The sequence below is a fragment of the Molossus molossus genome, unplaced genomic scaffold (genome assembly GCF_014108415.1).
Source record: "Molossus molossus isolate mMolMol1 unplaced genomic scaffold, mMolMol1.p scaffold_m16_p_5, whole genome shotgun sequence".
NCBI lineage: Eukaryota > Metazoa > Chordata > Mammalia > Chiroptera > Molossidae > Molossus > Molossus molossus.
In genome coordinates, this window is record NW_023425388.1 from 57,628,352 (window position 1) to 57,648,998 (window position 20,647).

General features: G+C 40.3%; 2 protein-coding genes across 10 annotated transcripts in view; both read right to left on the reverse strand.

The window, feature by feature from the left end:
* Positions 1-241: 241 nt before the first annotated feature.
* On the reverse strand, positions 242-5,303 carry GP5 (glycoprotein V platelet). Of its 2 annotated transcripts, none has more exons than XM_036242423.1 (2): positions 5,152-5,303; positions 242-4,283 (listed from the first exon to the last, which is right to left on the reverse strand). In XM_036242423.1, the coding sequence occupies exons 1-2, from the start codon at positions 5,234-5,236 to the stop codon at positions 2,605-2,607; spliced, it is 1,764 nt and encodes a 587-aa protein (XP_036098316.1). In that variant the 5' UTR covers positions 5,237-5,303; the 3' UTR covers positions 242-2,604. The 2 variants fall into 2 exon arrangements, with proteins under 2 accessions (XP_036098316.1, XP_036098317.1); XM_036242424.1 differs by having other exon boundaries at positions 242-4,390; positions 5,152-5,239.
* Positions 5,304-8,944: 3,641 nt separating this feature from the next.
* The window catches only part of ATP13A3 (ATPase 13A3), a 114,178-nt gene continuing 102,475 nt past the window's right edge, over positions 8,945-20,647 (reverse strand). For 6 of the 8 annotated variants that reach the window (XM_036242420.1, XM_036242421.1, XM_036242422.1 and 3 more), the window contains 2 exons: positions 20,466-20,555; positions 8,945-12,403 (listed from right to left, as the gene is read on the reverse strand). In XM_036242420.1, the coding sequence (XP_036098313.1) occupies positions 12,206-12,403; positions 20,466-20,555 (288 nt within the window). In that variant the 3' untranslated portion in view covers positions 8,945-12,205. Of the gene's footprint in view, positions 12,404-16,726; positions 16,760-20,465; positions 20,556-20,647 lie in introns of those variants that run through there. The other 2 variants (XM_036242419.1, XM_036242417.1) reach the window with 2 other exon arrangements.

The window sequence follows — 20,647 nt, forward strand, 5'->3', positions numbered from 1 at the left end:
GAAGGAAATAGTTGAAGATGCTTACGCAGAACAGCCTCATTTATATACAATTTGGAAACAGGCAAAGCCTTACTTCATCTTGTTCAGAGTTGCAGACACACGTAGTAAAGGTATAAAACACACCTGGGGATGTGAAAAAAAGTTATTAAGTAGGTTACCTCAAAGGAGAGAAGGAGAACAATGAGAACAGGAGCCTTCGACTTTATCTGTCGTATTTTATTCAGTTAAAAAATATATCTGAAGCAAATAGAGCAAAGTATACAGATTTTATAAAGTGGGTTCAGGTGTTCAAGTTGTTCTCCTTACTTCTCTGAATGTTTAAAGATAATGGCCAGGAGTTCAGGGAAGATGTTTCCATTGAGGGGACACCAAAATGTAAACCCAATGGAAGTGTGTACTTTGTTTTAACCACTGCTTATCCCGCACTTAGAAGACGGCCTGGTTCAGAGCAGGTACTCAACAAATATTTGCTGAATGAAAGAACATGGCAATGGCAATGAGACATGTTCGAACGTGGCGTGTTCAAAAGAGCTAATCATAATAATAGCCAACTTCTCTTGAGTCCCACTTGCACCACTGACTTAACTACCTGGCCTGGATTGTTTCATTCTGCCCTTGCAGCCATGGCAAGGACCATCATTATTCTCACTCCACCGGTGAGGAAATGGAGGCTTACAGAGTAAGGTCGCTCGCCTGAGAGCACAGCGGTTAGGACTGGAGAGGGCAGTGCATCAAAAAAGTCTGGGTTTTATGCTGCAGGTGGTCACAAAAGTTGGAGCTGTGGAAATAAATAAGACAAGGAGGCACATGAACATATACACATACCAGAGTGAAGGGTGACCAGGAGCAGATGGGGCGAGGAGGGTGCCTCATGCCCCAGAGCCTGCGAGGGGGCTCGTGGCAGGGAACACTGTAGGCTGCCTGGGCAGCCAGGAGAGGCTTTAACAGGAGACGTTCAAATTTGGCCTTGAAGGAGAAGTGCCCTGACAATGCCCAAATTCCAGGAAGCCAGCAATTCCTGCTCCGCGTCCTGTTGGTGTTGTTCCGAGGATCATTGCTCTGGACTCTGAGCACAGAGCCTAGGCACACAGGCTCGAGACCACCCACACATGAAGACAAACTGGTTTGAAGGTAACCTTCAGTTTGAGAAAGTTTGCTCTCGCCTTTATATACCCAGAGAAGAAAAAACAACTCAGAGCTCTTCTTTAGAAGTCAGGACAGCAGTAGTACAGGTAATTGCTTGCCCTTTAATAAGAGCTAACATTGAGCATTTACTGTTCACAGGGCGCTGGGCTGTTATCACATGCTTTATTGCCTCTAATTCTCACAACTCTCTGAAGCAAGTACTCTTTATCCCTTTCCAGGGATGAGGAAACCCAGGCTTAGGGGAATTTAAGTGTCTTGCCCAAAGTCCTATGCAGTTAGTAAGTGGTGGAGCTGGGATTTGAACCCATGGTTGTTAACTCTCCAGCCCATGTTTTAACCACGGCTGCTCATAAGGACAGACATCCATTGAAAGCAACAGGGGTTGTGCTGTGTTTCACTTGGACGAATAAGTGAGAACATGATCAACCTTAATAAACTAGAAACCAAGCTTGCCATTACATTCATGAATACCTGTCACATGTTAGGTGCTCCATAAATGCTTGTGAAATGAGGTAGCATTTAGTGCCAGAAAATGAAAACCAACTCAGTGTCAAAGATACACTTCTCTCTCATAGCAGTTTCAGAGTCTTTGCATGCACACACACAGGGACTCTCTGAATCAATGTCCCCTCCCCCAACCCGCACACACAAGGGACACACACACACACTCTTCGACCTCCTGGGGAGCTCCCACTTCTTTCTCAAATCTCTGCTCCACCCACCCTTCCCGCGGCTCCTCCTCCTGCTCCTGGGCACTCAGCCCTAACCGCACGGTCCCGGCGTCCTGGCTTCCGTCACCCACCGAGCGCTGAGCGCCGGGAGGGAAGGCCCCGTGCTCCTTTCTCCCAGCCTAACACAGGGTAGGCTTACTCTGAAAATACGCGCTCAGCGAATGGAGTCCCGCCCTCCCAAATAACCCACAGAGATACAAAAAGTAAGGGGGCGGGGGAGACAAGGGAAAGAAGAGCTGACAGAGTTCTGCTTTTCAAACAGTAGATCAAGAGGACAATCAATCCTTCCCCCAGGAAAAGTCGCCATCACTTGGATCATGTGTATTCATTTTATTCATCTACTGCACACGCGCCAGACACCGACGACGTGCAGGAACCGGCCTGGCCTGGCGTTGGCTGGCTCATTCGCACCCTTCCTCAGTAAACTTTGCAGAGACCCCTCTGCACCGGGTACGGGGCACACGAGGATGAGGTAAACACAGTCCACCTCCGCAGGACCGCGCAGTGAAGCAGGATGAAGCCAAGCAGTTACAATTTACAAACGTAAGGGTCATTCTGTGAAAGGGGAGGGGGGAGGAGGAGGAGGAGGAAAGAGGGGATTGAGGGGGAAGGGGAGGGCGGCAGGGGAAGGGGAAGAGAAGACAACTGCAGCTTGTCTGGATTCTCCCAGAGCCACATTAACAATACTCTGGTCACGTTTTAATTACTTGCAAGGTTTTTCTTTGACTCAGACGAGAGCTCCCTCTCTGATTAATTTTCGAAAGAGCCAGCCGAGTTTAATCATAGCAAACACAATGATCCCTGTTATTACAGCCTGAATGCCTAAGAGCAGCAAATAAAGACCCCAGAACAGGCTGTGGTCTTGACGCTGGCCCTCGGCCACCGGCTGGGCCCACGCCCAGGGTCCTGAGCTGTTAGGCGCCAAGGCTGGGGGGCCTCGGGCGGAGGGCAGGGCCGGCCGGGTGGGGGCGGGAGAGGGAGGAGGCGGGACCCCAGTGCTCGGGCACCCCAGATCGCCGTCCTGCAGAGCCTGCAGCAGCAGGCCAGCAGGCTGCCCTGGGTGGCGGCACCGCGGCGGCATTTCCGTTCGGCTCACGAGGCCCGGGTGCTGTCGCAGCCACGCCAGGAACGGCCGCAGGCTACAGTCACAGCGCCAGGGATTGTGCCCCAGCAGGACCTTCGTCAGCCGGGGCAGCGCTCCAAACACGTCATCGGGCAGGGTCTCCAGCTCGTTGTGCTCGAGCAGGACCTCCTCCAGGCTACGGAGGTCGCGGAAGAGTCCGCGGGGCAGGGCGCGCAGCCTGTTGTGGCTCAGTGACACTTGCCGCAGCTGGCTGAGGCCGCGCAGCAGGCCGTCGGGGAGGGAGGCCAGGCTGTTGGCCTGCAGGTCGAGCACCTGGAGCTCGCCGAGGCCCCGGAAGGCGCCCTCCGGGAGCGCGCCCAGACGCGGGCTCAGGGTCACCTCCAACGCCTGCAAGCGGCTCAGGTTGCGGAAGACGGCGTCGGGCAGGGTGCGCAGCTGGGTGCCGCTCAGCTTCAACTCCCGCAAGCCGGCCATCCTCCCGAAGAGCACCCCCGGGAGCTCCTCCAGCGGGTTCTCGAACAACGTCAAGAAGGTCAAGTTGTGCAAATGAAGGAAGAGTGCAGAAGGCAGGAACTGGAGCTGGTTTCTGGAAAGAGTCAACGAGCTCAGGTTGCGGAGCCGGTCGAAGACCCCGGGCGCGACGGAACGGATGCGGTTTTTGTCGAGTCGCAGCTCCGTCAGGGCGCGCAGGTTGCTCAGTAGCCCCGAGTCCAGAGAGACGAGCTGGTTCGAGTGGAGCATGAGTTTCTCAAGCTTAGCCTGTGCTCCAAACAGTCCCTCGGGCAGGTGAGTCAAATTGTTTCCCGATAAATCCAACACTCTCAGGTTCCACAGATGCGTGAAGAGTCTCTCGGGAAGAAAAACGAGTTCATTGTGGTCCAGAAACAACTGTTCCAAGAGAACCATCTTATCCAAGAGCGCGGCTGGGAGATGAGTGATCTTGTTGCGCGACAGCCTCAGGGTTTTTAGTTTTATCAGGTCATCGAAGGTGCCGGGGGCGATGGCGGAAACGTGGCTGTCTGACAGGATCAGGCGCTGCAGGACCGTCATGCCACTGAAGCTGTGATTCTGCAAGGTGCCGCGGCCCATTTGGAAAAGCAGGATGTGCGTGAGGTTGGTGGGCAGGCGGAGGGCGGCCACGCGCGCCACGTCGCCGCCGGAGCACTGCGCCGCGTCGCGGACCGCACACCTGCACGCGGGCGGGCAGGGGAAGGGCTGGGCGCGCAGGAGCGCCAGCGCGGCGCACAGCAGGCTGCTCCTCAGCATGTCCGAAACCCGTGGGCCGCACGCACGAGCCAACGTTCGTATTCGATCTTGTAACCCTGGGAATTTAATTTTGCAGAGGCATGATTGTTTCGCCAGGATTATCACTGGTTTGGTAATCCAGCTGCAACTAAATCTCCCACTTTTCTTAGGCGTGCAGATTTCCCTAGGGGTGAAAAGAGCTGCATTCATTCTACACTGTGAGGTCTCATTCTTTTGTTTCACTGATTTTACACTCAGTACAAAGCATTGAAATTAAAGCGTTTTCAAAGCTATAGAAAAGCCAACACTCTAACATGTGTACATTGAGAGAACTCATTAAATAATCATTCTCACATTCAAGCTCCAGATATCACAGAGCAGTGCCCATTGTGGAAATAGCGTTGCTCTTGACTTTATACCTTATCCAGGGGTGCCTATAACCAAAAAGTCACGAGGGGACTAATTGCAATACCAACTACTCTACTAAAAAATGAACATCTCAACCCCCCCCCCCAAATAGTGAACACCCTCACTTAGCCACTCTGAAAAATGCAGGTAATAATATTTAACACTTATGCTATGCATTGTTCCCAGCATTTTATTTGAATCAATCTATTTAATCCTTACAGAACACTAGGAGGTAGGTACTATTATTATCCCTAAAGAATGAAGAAACTAAGGCATGTAAAGCTTAAGTAACTTAACCAGGGTCACAGAACTAGAATTTGAGAGTAGTATGTCTGAGCCATAAATATGAAAATTAATTTTCATGGCATTGAATCATCTGTGAAATATACACATTAATACTAATCTGCCAAAACAATGTTTCCCAAATGTAATTTTACACAAATTGTTTCTTATAGCTAAATTTTATTTCTTATGCACACAGGGACTAACCAAGCCCTCCAGTTGCCCATATTAATTTTTAAAAATATTTGGCCTTACCTGAAATGTTACTGCACCCCAAAGCAACTGAGAGGCTTAGAGCTTTGCCTGTGACTTGGCACTTTCCAAAGGAAAAGGGCAGCATCCCTGCATCCTCAGGATAAAGACTTAAACAGAATAAAAGTCATAGAAAGAGCCCTATCTCAGAGGGCATATTCTGGTTTTTAATGACAAATATTTTCGAACTGAAAGAGACCATATCTAAGTCCTACTGTCAACGCTGAATGGTAAGAGCAGGAGGGAGAGAAGTTTCTCCATAAATGGCACAACATAATTCTGTGAAGCTAGAAAAGCCTCTTTGGGGCTTCTTTTTCATACCACACTGCCCCAGGTCTCTAATCCAGTTTCACCTTCCTCCTTGGATGAATCATAAGGCTAAGACTATTCTTAAATGCTCCACTCAATTTCTTTCTTTTTAGAAATAGTAAGACTGAAACCCTTCTAAAATATGTTCAATTATGTATCACTGGGTTGGTTGAAGGGTATTCACATGTTCAGTTTAACTTGGGAATGTCAAACTGCTTCCCAATGCAGTTGTAGCAATACGTGATGCCACTGCAGTGCACAACAGTTCCTGTGCTGCATAGCTCTGCCCACACTTGGAATTTCTAAAAATGTGATCTTTGCAGTTAATATAAAACAATTATCAGTGTGGTTTTAATTTTCATCTCCCTAACAATGAACTTGAGCATCTTTTCATATTTTAAGAGCCATTTCCCCTTGAGAAATCTGAGTTTTCTTTCGCCTATGTGTCTAGGTACAAAGTATGTATGCTTATGTCTTTTAAAAACACTTTTATAAAAAACTGAATTATAGGCATTCTTTATATATTCTGGATACTAATCCTTTGGGTATAGGTGTTACAAATATCTTCAACTAGTTTGTGGTTTGCTTTTCACCTTCTTTATGAGGTCTTTTGACATAGGTCTTATGATAGGCAAAGTTATCAATCTTCTATAATTTGTGATTTTTGTGTCTATGAAAATAAATCCTCCTTTCCTGCCAAATCAGAAAAATACTTTTCTATAATGCCTTATTAAGTTTATAGTTCTGTCCTTCACTTTTAGGTCTTTAATCCATCTAGAGTTGATTTTTGTGTAAGATGTGAGTAGTCTTTTTTTTTTTTTTCATTAGGATAACGGGCTGTCCTAACTCTATTTATATAAATCCCTCTTCCCTCAGAGCTACAACGTCAGCACTGTCATGAACTAGGTAGGCTCTCATCAATGTGCGGCTCTGTTTCTGGGCTATGATAATTCCTGCACCAGTACCACACTGAAGTAACCTTTTAATGTTCAAAGCCTGAAAATATGCAGTGTTCTATAAAGTGTGAAGAACTAGACATTTTCTTGCTACATTGGTGGATATATAAATTGGGGCAAACTTTTTGGAGAAAAATTTAGTAGTATCAACCAAATTTAAAATATACATATTCTTTGTCCAGCAGTTCCACTGATAAAAATATAGCCTATAGATATGCTCATTAAGATATGTGCACAGCCCAGCCGGTGTGGCTCAGTGGTTGAGTGTCGATTGACCCACTGCACCAAGAGGCCACTGGTTCAATTCCCGGTCAGGGCACATGCCTAGGTTGTGGGCCGATCCCCAGCGGGATGCATGCAGGAGGCAGCCAATCGATGTTCTCTCTCATTGATGTTTCTATTGCTCTCTAAAATCAATAAAGAAAAATACTTTTAAAAAAGATATGAACACAAAAACATTTATTGTAAGATTGTAACAGAAAAATTAACAAAAACCTAAATGACCAGCAACAGGGAACAAGTTGTTGAAGTTATGGTACATCCACACAGTGGGCTGCATTACAGACTTTAAAGTGAATACAGCTGAGCTCCAAGTGCTGCCATAACTCTCTCAGATACACTGAATGAAAGAAAAGCAAGGCCGTGCAGCATATACAGTGGGATTCTACTTGTGTAACATTTTAAAAAACATATTGACAGGAAGATATATACATATTTCTTCTACATGTATTTTTTTAGCTCAGGCCGGTTTGGCTCAGCAGTTGGAGCACTGGCCTGCGGACCAGAGAGTCCCAGGTTTGGTTCTCACTAGGGGCACATACCAAAATAAAAATAAAAAAAATAAAAAAATTTTTAATATAAAAATAAAGTGATTTGGAAGAGAAAATGGCATCATTGAAGAAAAAAAAAAAACATAAGGACAAAGGTACTGAAACATACTGAAGAAAGTCCAGGCTTGAATTGTGAATTATAAACATTAACCTCTGGAATCATTGAGTGGAGTGGTGCAATACTCCTTATTTTATCCTGGTTGAGAAAGAATTCCCTGCTCCATGACACTTGCAGGTATAGAAAATGCACTGAAATCCAAGCAGCCTTTGATGTAGCCAAATGTAAGTCCAGTAAATGCTGAACTGACTGAAATTACCTTCTAAGTCATGAAGTCCTAAACCACAGGGAAAGGCACCCTCTACCAGGGATCATGGGCCACCCATCTTTGAGCTCTAATCAAAGGAAGGAACTCTAGAGCTCAGAACAAATATCCCGGTGATGCAGTGAGTCAGACATGCTCAGGCACACCAAGTGAAAGGCCCTTTGCCAATGAAAATGCCAGGGAGCAAGTGTGATAGATTGGGAAGAATTACTGTGGCATAATCAAAGTAAGACTTGGAATCAAATTCTGGTGAAGCTTCTTTTCCCCAAGAAGACCTCCAAATTTTGTTCTTTGAAGACAGCAGGACATTCTGATTCCCCAAGAAGGGAAAAACGGTACAGAGTTGCAGACAAGAGGGGAACACTGAGTCCATCTGCTGAACAAATAAACAAGGTATTGAGAATTATTTTGAGCAATGATGGCTCTAGTGTTCAGGTCCTTCGGAGCTAGAATCTATGTAACAGGTCAGAAATCTGCTGTCCTAAATGGCTTCTGTATAAGTCACAGAACCCTGGCCTGTGGGGTTTGGCCATTAAAAGCAAGTGTCTGCCTGGATAAGATACGCTTTTCTTCCTCTATAAGGAAGACTCAGAGGCCAGGACACAGCAGGGATTTCTCTGAACCTGCGGAGTAACCACAACCCCAACTATGAACAGGGACAACCTCAAACTCCTGGAATTCCTTCTGTCCTTCCCTGCAATATACACTAAGAATAAAGCAACTGGAAGTGATGTAGGGGGAAGAGAAGGGAAGATAAGAACTATGCCCACACCAGCAGGCTGTGGGGATATGATCATTTGCTATACAAACTATAGTGCTTGGGAGAACTTGAGCTCAAACTAGCCTTCATACCACCCAAATCCATCCAACCACAGCAAACCACACAGCCCATAGCCGAGGTTGCATGTCTCCTGCCACACCAGGAAACACCTGGTGCCCAAGCACAAAGACTCAACACAAATCTGCCTTCTCTGGGATTTCTATGGCCAGCAGATAGCTCCCAGCTTCTCTCCCTGGAGGGCTCTTTTTGTACCCATGGATGCCACTTCATTTCAAACGTACTCTTACATGATCTTAGCTTTTGGTTTGATCTTCCCAACTATTAATAAATAGACTAAGTCCCTAATCTTATAATTCACCATTTCCCTCAGATCTCCTAACACTTAACATCTGGCTCTACATTGTATGGGACTGATAGGTTTCCATGGATGGTCACAACACATAAATGTTAAATGTGGTATTTATTAACTTCAAAAATCCAAAGTTAAAAAAAGGGGGGGGGATATTAAGCAGGAAAATAAATACAGAGAGGGTAGTATTCATATAACTAAGAAGCAAACAAATGTATAAAGACACAGAAAAAAAGGAAATGCTATTTCATTCATTTACATTTTTATTTTGAATAGCTTCAATCAAAAAAGATTTCATAAGGTTATTTACAGTGCTGAATGTACAATTACGAATGTATGCCTTTTGACATTAGGGTACCATTCTTGAGCAGCAATACAATTTAAAAAATATAAAGATGCAGTATTATTTCTGATATAAAGTTTATTAAAAAAATTCTAAAGTCTTAGGGAATTAACAAATCATAACAGGAAGTTTTTATTTTATTAATTTAATGTGCACATAATTACCAAATTTTAATACATAAAAAATATGTGTAAATACCCACAGAATGTACAAAAATTAACATCCCACATTTTGTTAAAAGTTCCCAACCACCTCCCACCATAAATATACAAAAGCCTATTTTCAGATATGTCAAAATTACATGCAAGAAATGGTAGAATGTTTTCTAAAGCTTGAATTTTGCTCTTTTCTGAATAGTGTATGTATAGCTGTTTTGGAAACAGAATATATAAACACTGATATTTTACCATGCCTTTGAAACTGTGCAGTATTTTCATAAACAGAAAAAACAAAATAAATACAGTAAAAACTGCAACAGTTTTGTTTAAATGTAAGTGCAATTTGAAAAGCTTTTGAATGCAAGGATTATAAAACTAATATAAAAAGTATTTATTTTGTTGTTGGCTTAGCAACTTTTATTCAAGCATTATTTGCAGCATTGCTTTACAGCAGTTGGTGCTAAAAGATACAAAACAAAGTTACCACTATTTATATTTGAGGGAGGGGGAAAAAAACAAACTTTAAACAACCCTGAGGGAGACACACATTACAAATCTTGTTATTTATTTAAAAAGTTAAAAAGTTACATATCATTATTTAACAATTACTCTCCCAGACATTTCTGTCCTTAAGTATGTGCATAAATAAAATTTAAATCAGCAATATTTATTAATCTTAATACACCAAAATAATATATGTACAGATTTTAAAATTTAGGTCTGTATACACTCAAATAATTTAATGTGAAATTCAGACTCAAAATTACTATGTAATGGTGACCTAACGAGAGGACTCTATCTATGGCACTGAGTAGGACCCACACCTATATTCAGAGACATTCTTCAAATAATATTCTGGAAGCCATCAATTACAACTTGAACAACCTACTTTAGTCTATGTTCAAACCTAATTTCCTACAAATGCTTTTCCACTTACTTAAAAACCTTATTCCTTTGAAAACAATATGGACAGATGAGATATAAAACCCTTATAAAATCTAAATGTTAAAAAAAAAAAAGGTGTAAAAAATATAGTTCTTTATAATCATGCTTTTAAAGATGTTAAATACAAACTGATAATTGGGTTTTTAAGCTGCTACTTAGCAATTACCTTAATTATATACTTCAGTATTTAAATCAAAGAATAAGATTTACAATTCTGGGATATCACTGAAGAGTAACACTTGTACATGTTGAAAATAAACATGGAAATTATAAAACAATCAAGAAAATAAGTAACTATAGAAACAGTGCTAATTCACAGCTCAAGAGGTCTAAGATGCATAGCTTCATAGAATCATTCATGGAACAATTGTTCTTATCATCTAATGTATATTAATATCATATTATATTTTTGATGGAAAACTTCCATTATATTTTTGTAAGAAACTTCAGTGGCAATAGCAATAACTGTGATCCTGAGTGTAATTTACATTTTCCTATAGTTACCAAATTATCATTCATGTCTCTGAACCACAAAAAAATGAGAACCATTTGATTCTATAGTTCTGGGTAACATTTAGTAAATTGGTAAGTATAGAGTAGGAAAATAATGACCAGCTAGAAGTGAAAAGTACATGCGTGCTACTGGTTAAGGAAGAACACAGGATAATGTCACATACTTTTAGTAGTTTAGTGTCCATTTTACAGCAATATCAGTTTCCTTGTTTATCATAATTGTGGGCTTTGTCAAACTGCTGGATCTTACTTATAAAGGCATTTTTAAAGTTACTTTTATTTTGTTTAGAATTTAAATATTAACTAGGTTAAACAAAGGTGAAAAATATTATCCACATGTCTTTTAGTTCAATGAATGTCTATTCTTTAACTTTATTTCTATTTTTCTTTTCTCCCAGAAAGTTCCACAACCAAAAAATATTACTCATTTATAAACATCCAATCCAAAATAGGTACTCTGACCTCTGGCGCCACCTAATGGCATAAAACAAACTCTCACCAAGTTCATACTGCAAAAGCAAGAGCAGTGGTTCTAAACTATTTTTAAACCCTCATTATCGATAGGATAGACAAACATCAAATCTTAAAATTTTTAGTAGGCAAAAGTCTAACAAATTTTTTTTAAAAAAACTAACTCACTATCATCCAATGTCTGTAGGTAATTAAAAAGTAGAAAATAAAAAGATTTAAAATAATAATAAAACCTGAGAGAGAGAAAAAAAAAAACAGGTATGAAGAGGCATTAGAAAGATAGATCCACATCTATTACCAAAAGAAATAATCTTTCTTCCTAGTGAAAAAGGTTTTACAACATATAACTGAAGCAAATATACTACTGACACCAGACAGCACAAGGTACATTAATAGTTTTGAGGGACGTCTCAAGAAGGCAGTGAAGCACCTTGCTGATTAGAAAAATAAAACCCAGGCGGTTTGTACAGAAGATAAAAAACCATAAGTGGAAATTACCTGAGTTGTTCTATAAGCAACACCATGCAACTCACTCCCAACTCTGGCTATCAAAGGAATCTGGTGTATATATATATAGAATTCTTTGGAAGAAATGTTGGAATCAAATGAAAACAGGGTTTTTTTACCTATTTTCACTAGAGGCTAACACTCATTTTATTTCTCAGTCATAAATTTAGGGCCTGTATATAAATGAGGAGTTTTTCTAAGAGGAGTCATGAAAATAAATTTAAAGGTATAAACTAAGTCTTAAAAGCTAATGTCTAAAACCCTACCAAATACCAACTTTCTTCTATATCCTGTAATAAAACAGTATCACTGAAGGTAACAATCAAGAAAATTATGGAAATATTATATTCAGAGCTACTGAATGAAGAAAGAGGACTTCATAGATTGATTATTAATTTAACTGGCAGGCCAATCTTTTATTTGTTTTGTTTTAAAAAAAAGCTCTCAAATCAGCTACTATATTAGAAGGAACACAAACAGAAATAATGCCATTCTGACACACAGGATCAGAAAGTCCTAAATTGCATACTGTTCAATACTGCTACTAGCATACCACCAAGACTGATGTGCTGCTATGTTATGGTGATGATCTGACATGATCCATTTTCCTTAACTAAAGCTTTAGCTTCTGTTGTTGTCTGAGGTTTTGGTGGCCATTCCGGATCAATCAGGAGCTCCTGAGCCAGATACATGTATTTTGCTTTCGGTATCTTCTTTCTACAGTCCAGGATCCAGGACAAGCAGCATTTCCCCCAATGATCCACTGACTCCTAAGGAAATAAGGAAAAAGAACACCCTAGTAGATTAAAGACTAATTGTTTTTAAAAAGTTTCTTAAAGCAGAGTACTTCAACATGAAAAAATAAGAGGAAAGGACTTCTGAGCACAAATTTTTTTTAAATCCACATAAAAAAGTCAGCTTTCAATTATTTAGGAACATTTTTAAGATTAGATTGTTTTAGTTATCAACGTAATTTCTTTAGTTTTATATACCTATCCTCTTGTGTATGGATACATTTTAAAAATAACTTGCAGATCTGGATAACACAAAACATTGAATGCATTAAAAATAGCTTTAAATTGTTCAGGAAGAGAAAATATTTTAAATATTTAATATGGAAACCTTCATATTCTATCCCATACTATCCTTTGGTACTATTATTCCTAACAACTTAGCTACCTGATCATTTTTGGAAGGAGTATAAAAATATCATTGTTACTGTTAATATTACCTTTCAAAACAAAACATTATGAAAATATTGTTAGGTCAAAATTAGAACTTGGATCATGTTTAACATCAATTATTTCTTTTAAAACCACATTTCCATTAATATAAAAGCAATTTTATTTTATAATGATGGTTTCCTTTGGTATTCCACCTCTGGAAAGAGGTACATGCAAGGCTATAAAGCAAGTACTATTTTTTAGTATTATTTCATTATAAAAAGCTCTGCTGTCATTGAAATCCTTCTGCTCAATCCTGATGTTTTTAATGACTAATCTTAGAGAAATAATTCTTGAAGAAAAAGAAAGCATATTCCTTTGTTATTGTACAGAAATAGAAATTCAATAGAGGCTCTCAAATTTATCTTAACTGAAATTTGTGATTAAAAAAATAAAGTAAAACTAAACAACTATACAGAGACTTGTACTTATATTCACCTCTAAAGAATAGTCAATTTTTAATTATTTTGGCTGTTGCTTTTCCAAAACAAAATTTAAGTTTACTATGTTGTCAACATAAACCCAGGCTACAACTAGGTCTACTGTCAACTGAAGTAAACTCACAAAATGGAAGCATAACTAAGAGGAGCGTTCTAATCTTAACATCCAAAATAGCTTCACCATCAAGAAAAGCAGATTTGCTCTAACATGTGTGTTCTGAAACATGTTTCCAAATTTGCCAATGGAGAACAGCAAAATATTTTAAAATGAAAACTCTTTTTATATTTTTCCATATTTGGACTTGTTAGGTCTTCTCATTTTATTGAGACAACCACCAATAAAACCACCGCTCTTTCCTTCTCCAAAACTGTGGTGTGGATATGCAGCAGCATTAAGACCATTATACAAAATAACTGAGTGCTTTTTAAGGTCTGTTTACTTTGTCAACAAAACACAGTAAGCTGTACTGCTACCAAGAATTTATAGGCAGAAACTGTGGTCATGAGTAAGGTCACTTTACAATTCTGGGGGAAAGGGGAAGTACAGATTTGACGATTAGCCATCTAGCTAAAAAGAAAGTTATTACCATCACCTTAAAAGCCCACAAGAAAACAGTTTGCATAAAATACAGAAGAGCCCTGGCTGGTTTGGCTCAATGGTTAAAGCATTGGCCCTCAGACCAAAGGGTCATGGGCTTGATTCCAGTCAAGGGCACGTAGGTTGTAGGTTTGATCCCTGGCTCTGGTCAGGGCCATGTGGGAGGTAAACAATCAATGTGTCTCTCACATGGATGTTTCTTTCTCTCTTCCTCTCTCCCTCCCTCGTTAAAAATTAATGGAAAAATATCCTCAGGTGAGGATTAATAACATCAACAAAAGATAGAGAAGAGACTAGAGCCGTGGTTCTCAACCTTCCTGATGCCGCGACCCTTTAATACAGTTCCTCATGTTGTGGTGACCCCCAACCATAAAATTATTTTTGTTCCTACTTCATAACTGTAATTTTGCTACTGTTATGAATCGCTATCAGAAATATGTATTTTCCGATGGTCTTAGGTGACCCCTGTGAAAGGGTCATTTAACCCACAAAGGGGTCGCAACCCACAGGCTGAGAACTGCTGGACTAGACAGAGGGTCCTTCGGGTGATCCACATGACCAACAATTCCTTTCCAGGGTTGGCTCATGCACAACAAACCTGAACATGTAACCTGAGGTGAGAGCTCACCACTTAGATCTATCTCTACCCCTGAGGTGTTTAAAGTCTTCAAGTTAGTTGCGGAAAAGATCATTGTTCCTAAATCAATCTGAAAGCTGTCGCTGTTTATTTTATGGCATGTAGCACTGTTAAGGATCATAGGAAAAGGTTAATGGTGAATGGTGATTTTTAAGAAAAAACAAAACAAAAAACCCAGAAACATATAGGCGTTGCCTGTCCAGATGAGAGGCAGGGTTAAAGGGTACTGCAGAGCAGGCTAAGTTAAAGAAAGTCACAGCCAAATGTATTCAAATGGAAGACACACATACATCTCTATCTAAATCTGTTCCCGACCTGTGGAGAGTGAGGCAAGCAATAAAATTAAAACCAATGTCAATGCCAACAGAATCACTATTGAACAGTATTCTTTTTTAAATCCCCAATCAAGGAGATATATATGTGTGTGTGTGTGTGTGTGTAATATATATGTGTGTGTTTTATATATATAAATATATATATATTATATACACAAACACACATATATTATATATATAATATATATTATATATATATTTTAATTTTTAACGGAGAGAAAGAGAAACATCAATACATCGATCGGTTGCCTCCTGTATGCACCACCCCCCCGCACCCAGGAATCAAACCCACAACCTTTCAGTGTATGGGGAAAATGCTCCAACCAACTGAGCCACCTGGCCAGGGCTGAATAGTCTTCTTTTTACAATAATGTGCATGTTTTAAAAAATCCTCAAGTCCCTATTAAAAGCAAGGTACACTTGTTATAATTCAGAAAAACATAAAGTCACAAGAAACATGAGGGATAGCATACTCCAGTGTAATTAGACACATTATTTTGTTCCTGTGCCCTCACCTCCCCCACACCATACACAAAAATTACATTATAAGTAAACATAGATTTATCAGTGTACAAGCACAAACATATACAAACAACTTCAAACAATATAATTCACTGGAAGGGAACATAACAGGCGTCACAGGCATGCTGGAATGAGAACTCGGTCAGGGAGAGAAGATGGTGGCGAGAAGGGCAAGCACTGTGCAACAAGGAGCGCAGAGGGGAGCGGCACAGGACTCAGAAGGAGCACTCGGGTTTCCCCGAATGTCTAGGCACAAGTCTCTGAAGCAGGAGAACACAGGAGCCACAGTAACTGGAGCTCTGGTTTGCTCCTGAAAGGAAACCCAGTTAAATAACCAAGTGTATCCCTCAGAAAAAGGAAAGAAGCTACTGCAAACCAACAGAAAAACCATAAAGAACTTTCAAAAAGATCTACAGCTAAAATTCTCCTGCTTCTTAGACCATTACAAACTGTTCATTCCAAAACCCCAATGCCAGTTTAATTGTTGCAGTGTCTTTTAGGAAATGTTTTCATGGGTAGCATGTAAAATATAAAGCCATGCTTATAATAGTACTATGGTTTTCATAAAAGTCTTCTTCCATACCAATCCCGAATATAAAGTAAATAAAGACAATCAGAATTAGCAGTCTATCTAAATAAGCACAAACAATATTCTAAGTGGCACAAAGACTACAGCTAACACTTGGATTTTCCCCCAAAAAGGAAAATATAATCAGGCACAAATCCTCAGGCAGGATCAAACCACTCAACCCTAGTTCCACATCTACACCAGGCAGCCTCGTTTTACCAGACAGAGGACAGACACCAACGTTTCTCAGTAAGAGAACATGCAGCACAGGTCTTCTCAGACAGGGTAAAGCCGTGCAGAGATGATGGAACCCTAACTGGAAATGTTTCATTCAGTAAGTCAAGGGTGAAGTTCAAAGGCATTTTTGAAGAATATTTTTGCTTGAAAGTCACTAATTTGTCAAGATTTTTTTTTTTTTTGGTCAGAGAATAAGTATTAACATCTGGGGGGGGGGGCATTTAGCTATACAAATGTTTTAATTTTGATTATTTGCATGTGGTTTACTTAACCGGTTTTCAATTTGATTCAGGCCACTGAGCATCCATAAGAAAAACAATCACTATGGGAAATAAATTAGTATTATGTAAAAATCCTTCCTGTATCTAAATTAGGTTAGTTGTTTGAATATTCAGTAGGCCAAGTAGAACACAATATCTAAAATATCTACTATTAAATAAAAAATGATACTTACAAGTTTATTTTGTCTTTAAAGAACAGACAGAAGCTTTCTGGTATAGAAATATTATGGACCTGGGTCCAGATAAATCTGAATCTGAATTCCAGTTCTAACACTGTTTCCTCATCTGTGGAAATTGGGAAAGAGAAACTAAAGACATTCATGTATCTCAAGGTTGTTGTAAAATTAGAATTTTTACAAAATGCCTTATATGGTGCCTACCATAAAAAGTAGGTATTAAGAACAGTAGCTACTGTTTGTGTCCATTTTGTCAGGTGACTGTTATATTAACTTACACCTGTATGATCCCATATATGTGAGCCAATGTGGCACAGTAGGAAAACACTCCTCTTGAAATCAGAATCCCTGGCTTCAACTCCCAATTCCACCATTCATTAGATGCAAAATCTTGGCAAGTGGACTGAATGCTATTTCTCCATGTATAAAATGAAGTTAGAAATGCCTTAAAATTGGAAGGATCCTGGAAGTGTGTAGCACCTTGTAGATCACCAGACATTTTGGACATGGTTACTAGAGATTTTCAGATGAGGATCTTGAATTCCCAATCAACTGTCTAAGACCTGAAGCCTAGCGCAGGGCCTCTAGCTTTTAACCCAACTCAGTGGTAACTGGATATATGGTAAGGAAGGAAAAGAAGAAACAGAGATTTTCTTACCCCAACATTAATACAGGAGGTTGGGAGTTGCAGTCTGAGAAGACCTCATGGGATTCTTGGTAGAAAGCGCACAGAATGGGCAAATGTGCAACAAGAGTTGTAATGAGGGAAAGTTATGGCAGCCCAGGAGCCCTAGGTACAGCTGGCCACCCTCATCTTTACTTTCTTTTTCATTTTATGGCAGGGTTTTTCAACCTGGGCACTACTGGCATCTTAGACTAGATATTATGGGTTGTCCTTCTTACTAATGTAGGATGTTTATTTAGCAGCATCCCCCAGACTCAAACTGTCAAATGTCCTGGGGTGGCAGTGGGGGTTGCCCTTGGTTGAGAACCAGAGTCTTACAGTAATATGACTAGCTGGCTCTTGAATGGTCACAAATATGAACAGTTTACACCACAGTACACAGATAAATGTCAGAAGACAAAAGTCTATCATTCTGCGCTAAGGGATTATAAAAACTCTCTTGTTTTCTTAATCATGACCATAGAAAAGGAAGACTAAAATCTTGCCTAGTCAGTGATTCTCAGAACTGGTAAGCACACGGGATGTGCTGAAGCCACCGGCTCTAGACCACTCTCCCTACCTTCACTTTCTCCCCTAAACACTTCAGAGGCAGGACTGCACATAGAGACACAAACTCTTAAAGATATGGACAGGCCCTGGCAGGTATGGCTCAGCGATTAGAGCATTGGCCTGCAGGCCAAAGAGTCGTGGGTTTGATTCCGGTCAAGGGCACATGCTTTGGTTGCGGTTCAATCCATGGCCCTGGTTGGGGTCATGTGGGAGGCAACCAATCGATGTGTCTCTCTTATATCAATGTTTCTCTCTCTCTTCCTCTCTCTCCCTCACACTGTCTAAAGATAAATGGAAAAATATTCTCAGGTGAGGATTAAAAGGAAAAAAAAGATCCTTATTAATAAATGTTTAAAAAATATTTAGCACCCAACTGGTGGGGCTCAGTGGGTGAGCGTTGACCCATACACCAAGAGGTTACTGGTTCAATTCCCAGTCAGGGCACATGCCCAGGTTGTGGGCCAAATCCCCAGTGGGGGGCATGCAGGAGGCAGCCAATCGATGTTCTCTCTCTTTCTCTCTCTCTTTCTAAAATCAATAAAGGAAAAAAAAATCATTCCTTTAAAAAAATAGATTTAGCAAATGATAGAATTTTCTCCCATTTAATTTTAGTTGAAAAGTGAAGAGTGATTTTCAATTCAAATGTTTAAAATGAGTTTTTGTTTTGTTTTTTATCCTCATCTGAGGACATTTTTCCATTTTTTGTTCAGATAGAGTGGGAGGAAGAGAGAGAGAGAGAAAGAGAGAGAGATCGACGTGAAAGAGACACATCGATTGGCTGCCACCCACATGACCAACCAGGGCCGGGGACAGACTGCAACCGAGGTACGCGTCCTTAGTGGGAACCAAACCCGGGTCTCTCTGGACCACAGGCTGACTCTAACCGCTGAGCTAAACCGGCCAGGGCTAAAATAAGCTTTTGATTCCCAATTCTGACTAAATCAAAGCATAACTGTTCTTCAGAATCTGCATTTGCTTCCTGTTTAGATCAACAGTCTGAGATTTCTCTGGAGAAGCTGAACACTCAATGTAATTTTTTTCCTTGGCCTAAACTTTACCAATACAAGTATCTCATATGAGGACTGATGATATGAGCCCAAGTTAACACTCTGAAGTAATGTAGTAAGGTAACCAAAAGAAATATAGACACAGAGATTTAGCTAAAGGACTTGAGCCCCTACCTAATACAACTTTGGTCATAGCCACTACTAGAAACAGCTGGGCATTACACTGCTTTGAGAAAAAGTAACTGAAGCTGATTAAAAACTTCTCCCATCATTACAAAACTATCACTACTCATCATAAAGCATTAGAAACGGAAATGGCACTCTTCAGGACCTCTTATAAAAGGATCTTGTGAGCCTTGGCCAGTTTGGCTCAGCAGTTAAAGCGTTAGCCCACAGACTAAAGACTCTCTGGTTTGATTCTGCTCAAGGGCACATATCTCAGTTGCAATTCTGGCCCAGGCCCTGGTCGGGGTCATGCAGGAGGCAACCGATTGATGTATCTCTCTCACGTAGATGTCCCTCCACCCACATCTGAAGATAAATGGAAAATATCCTCGGGTGAGGATTTAAAAAAAGAAAAAGATCTTGTGATATGACACTGAGCATCAAGCCTGCTAAATTAATAAAGGTCGGAAGTTACTTCTTAGGTTAAAAAAAATAAGTGAAAGACCCAACTCAGCAATGCTGAGGAATCCTTTTGAACTCTACAAGCTTCCTTGTGTGGCTCATGATGAGCAAAAGATTTAGGTTTAGAAATCCTTAGTAAAAGATTTAGAACACATCATCCACTGACAAATGGGCAAACTAATGAGATGTGGCATCAAGTTCTCTATACCCAAAAAGCTGTACAGTTGTATGTAATTCAATGGCATCAATTTGAAAAATAAGACTAACCTATATTTTCTATGAAAAGTTGTATGTCAATACCCTAATACCAGGAAATGGGTTTTATTCATCTGATTCTCTTCTTTTTTTATCACAGAGCTAGCATATCTTTCAAGTAATAGGCTATTTCATGAGTCCAAAAAGTAAAAAATCCTAAGCCATGCTTTGTATAAAGATGTACACTGTGTGAAAATTTTCCTGAATGATGAGAGACATATGTTAAGGAAAACCTAAAAGCTTCCCCAAATTAAAACATAGTAACAAGAAATCAGAAATAATTGCTGGAAATTTTAACCTTTGACTTCTGATCCATTTAGAAATAATTCTCATTTCATAACCTTGTTTACATAAATCTCATTTAGCGTCTAATGGGACTCAGGAAAACCAAAAACATAACATTTAAGCCAGGCAGAAATGGAAAAGTTAACTCTCACCACTGAGGACAAAACCTTTACAGACACACAAGGTAAGGATTGGAATGGAAAAGAGACTTATGAAATTTCTGAAGTCCTGAAAAGCCTGAAACAGGTTTCACATGAATTTTCTAAGACACCTTATAAGAAATGAAAATGCCAGGCATAAGGAAAAAGGATAAAGCAACACATAACAGAACACTCTACAGAACACAGGGTACACAACTGACAGTCTAGGTAGACATGAAGAATTGAGAGCAAGCGCTGATTTCCAACCTGTGCTGGCTGTGTGGTGGTGAAGCGATACTCTCCTTGTCTGTCTCGATTGAACACAACTTTCCAAAGGACCATGTCAAGGCAGAAGTTCTGAGAGATATTCCAGTGAGTTAAGAATTAAAAATGACTAAGTCATTCTTTATTAATGCGTACATTTAAAAAGGATCACACAATACTCAATC

Bases quoted from the DNA above. Each gene is read 5' to 3' on its own strand.
- GP5 (XM_036242423.1), bottom strand. From the start codon at position 5,236: ATGCTGCCCTTTTCCTTTGGAAAGTGCCAAGTCACAGGCAAAGCTCTA. The intron at 4,284-5,151 runs GTAAGGCCAAAT...TTAAATTCCCAG, and splicing joins GGGGTGCAGTAACATTTCAG to GGTTACAAGATCGAATACGA.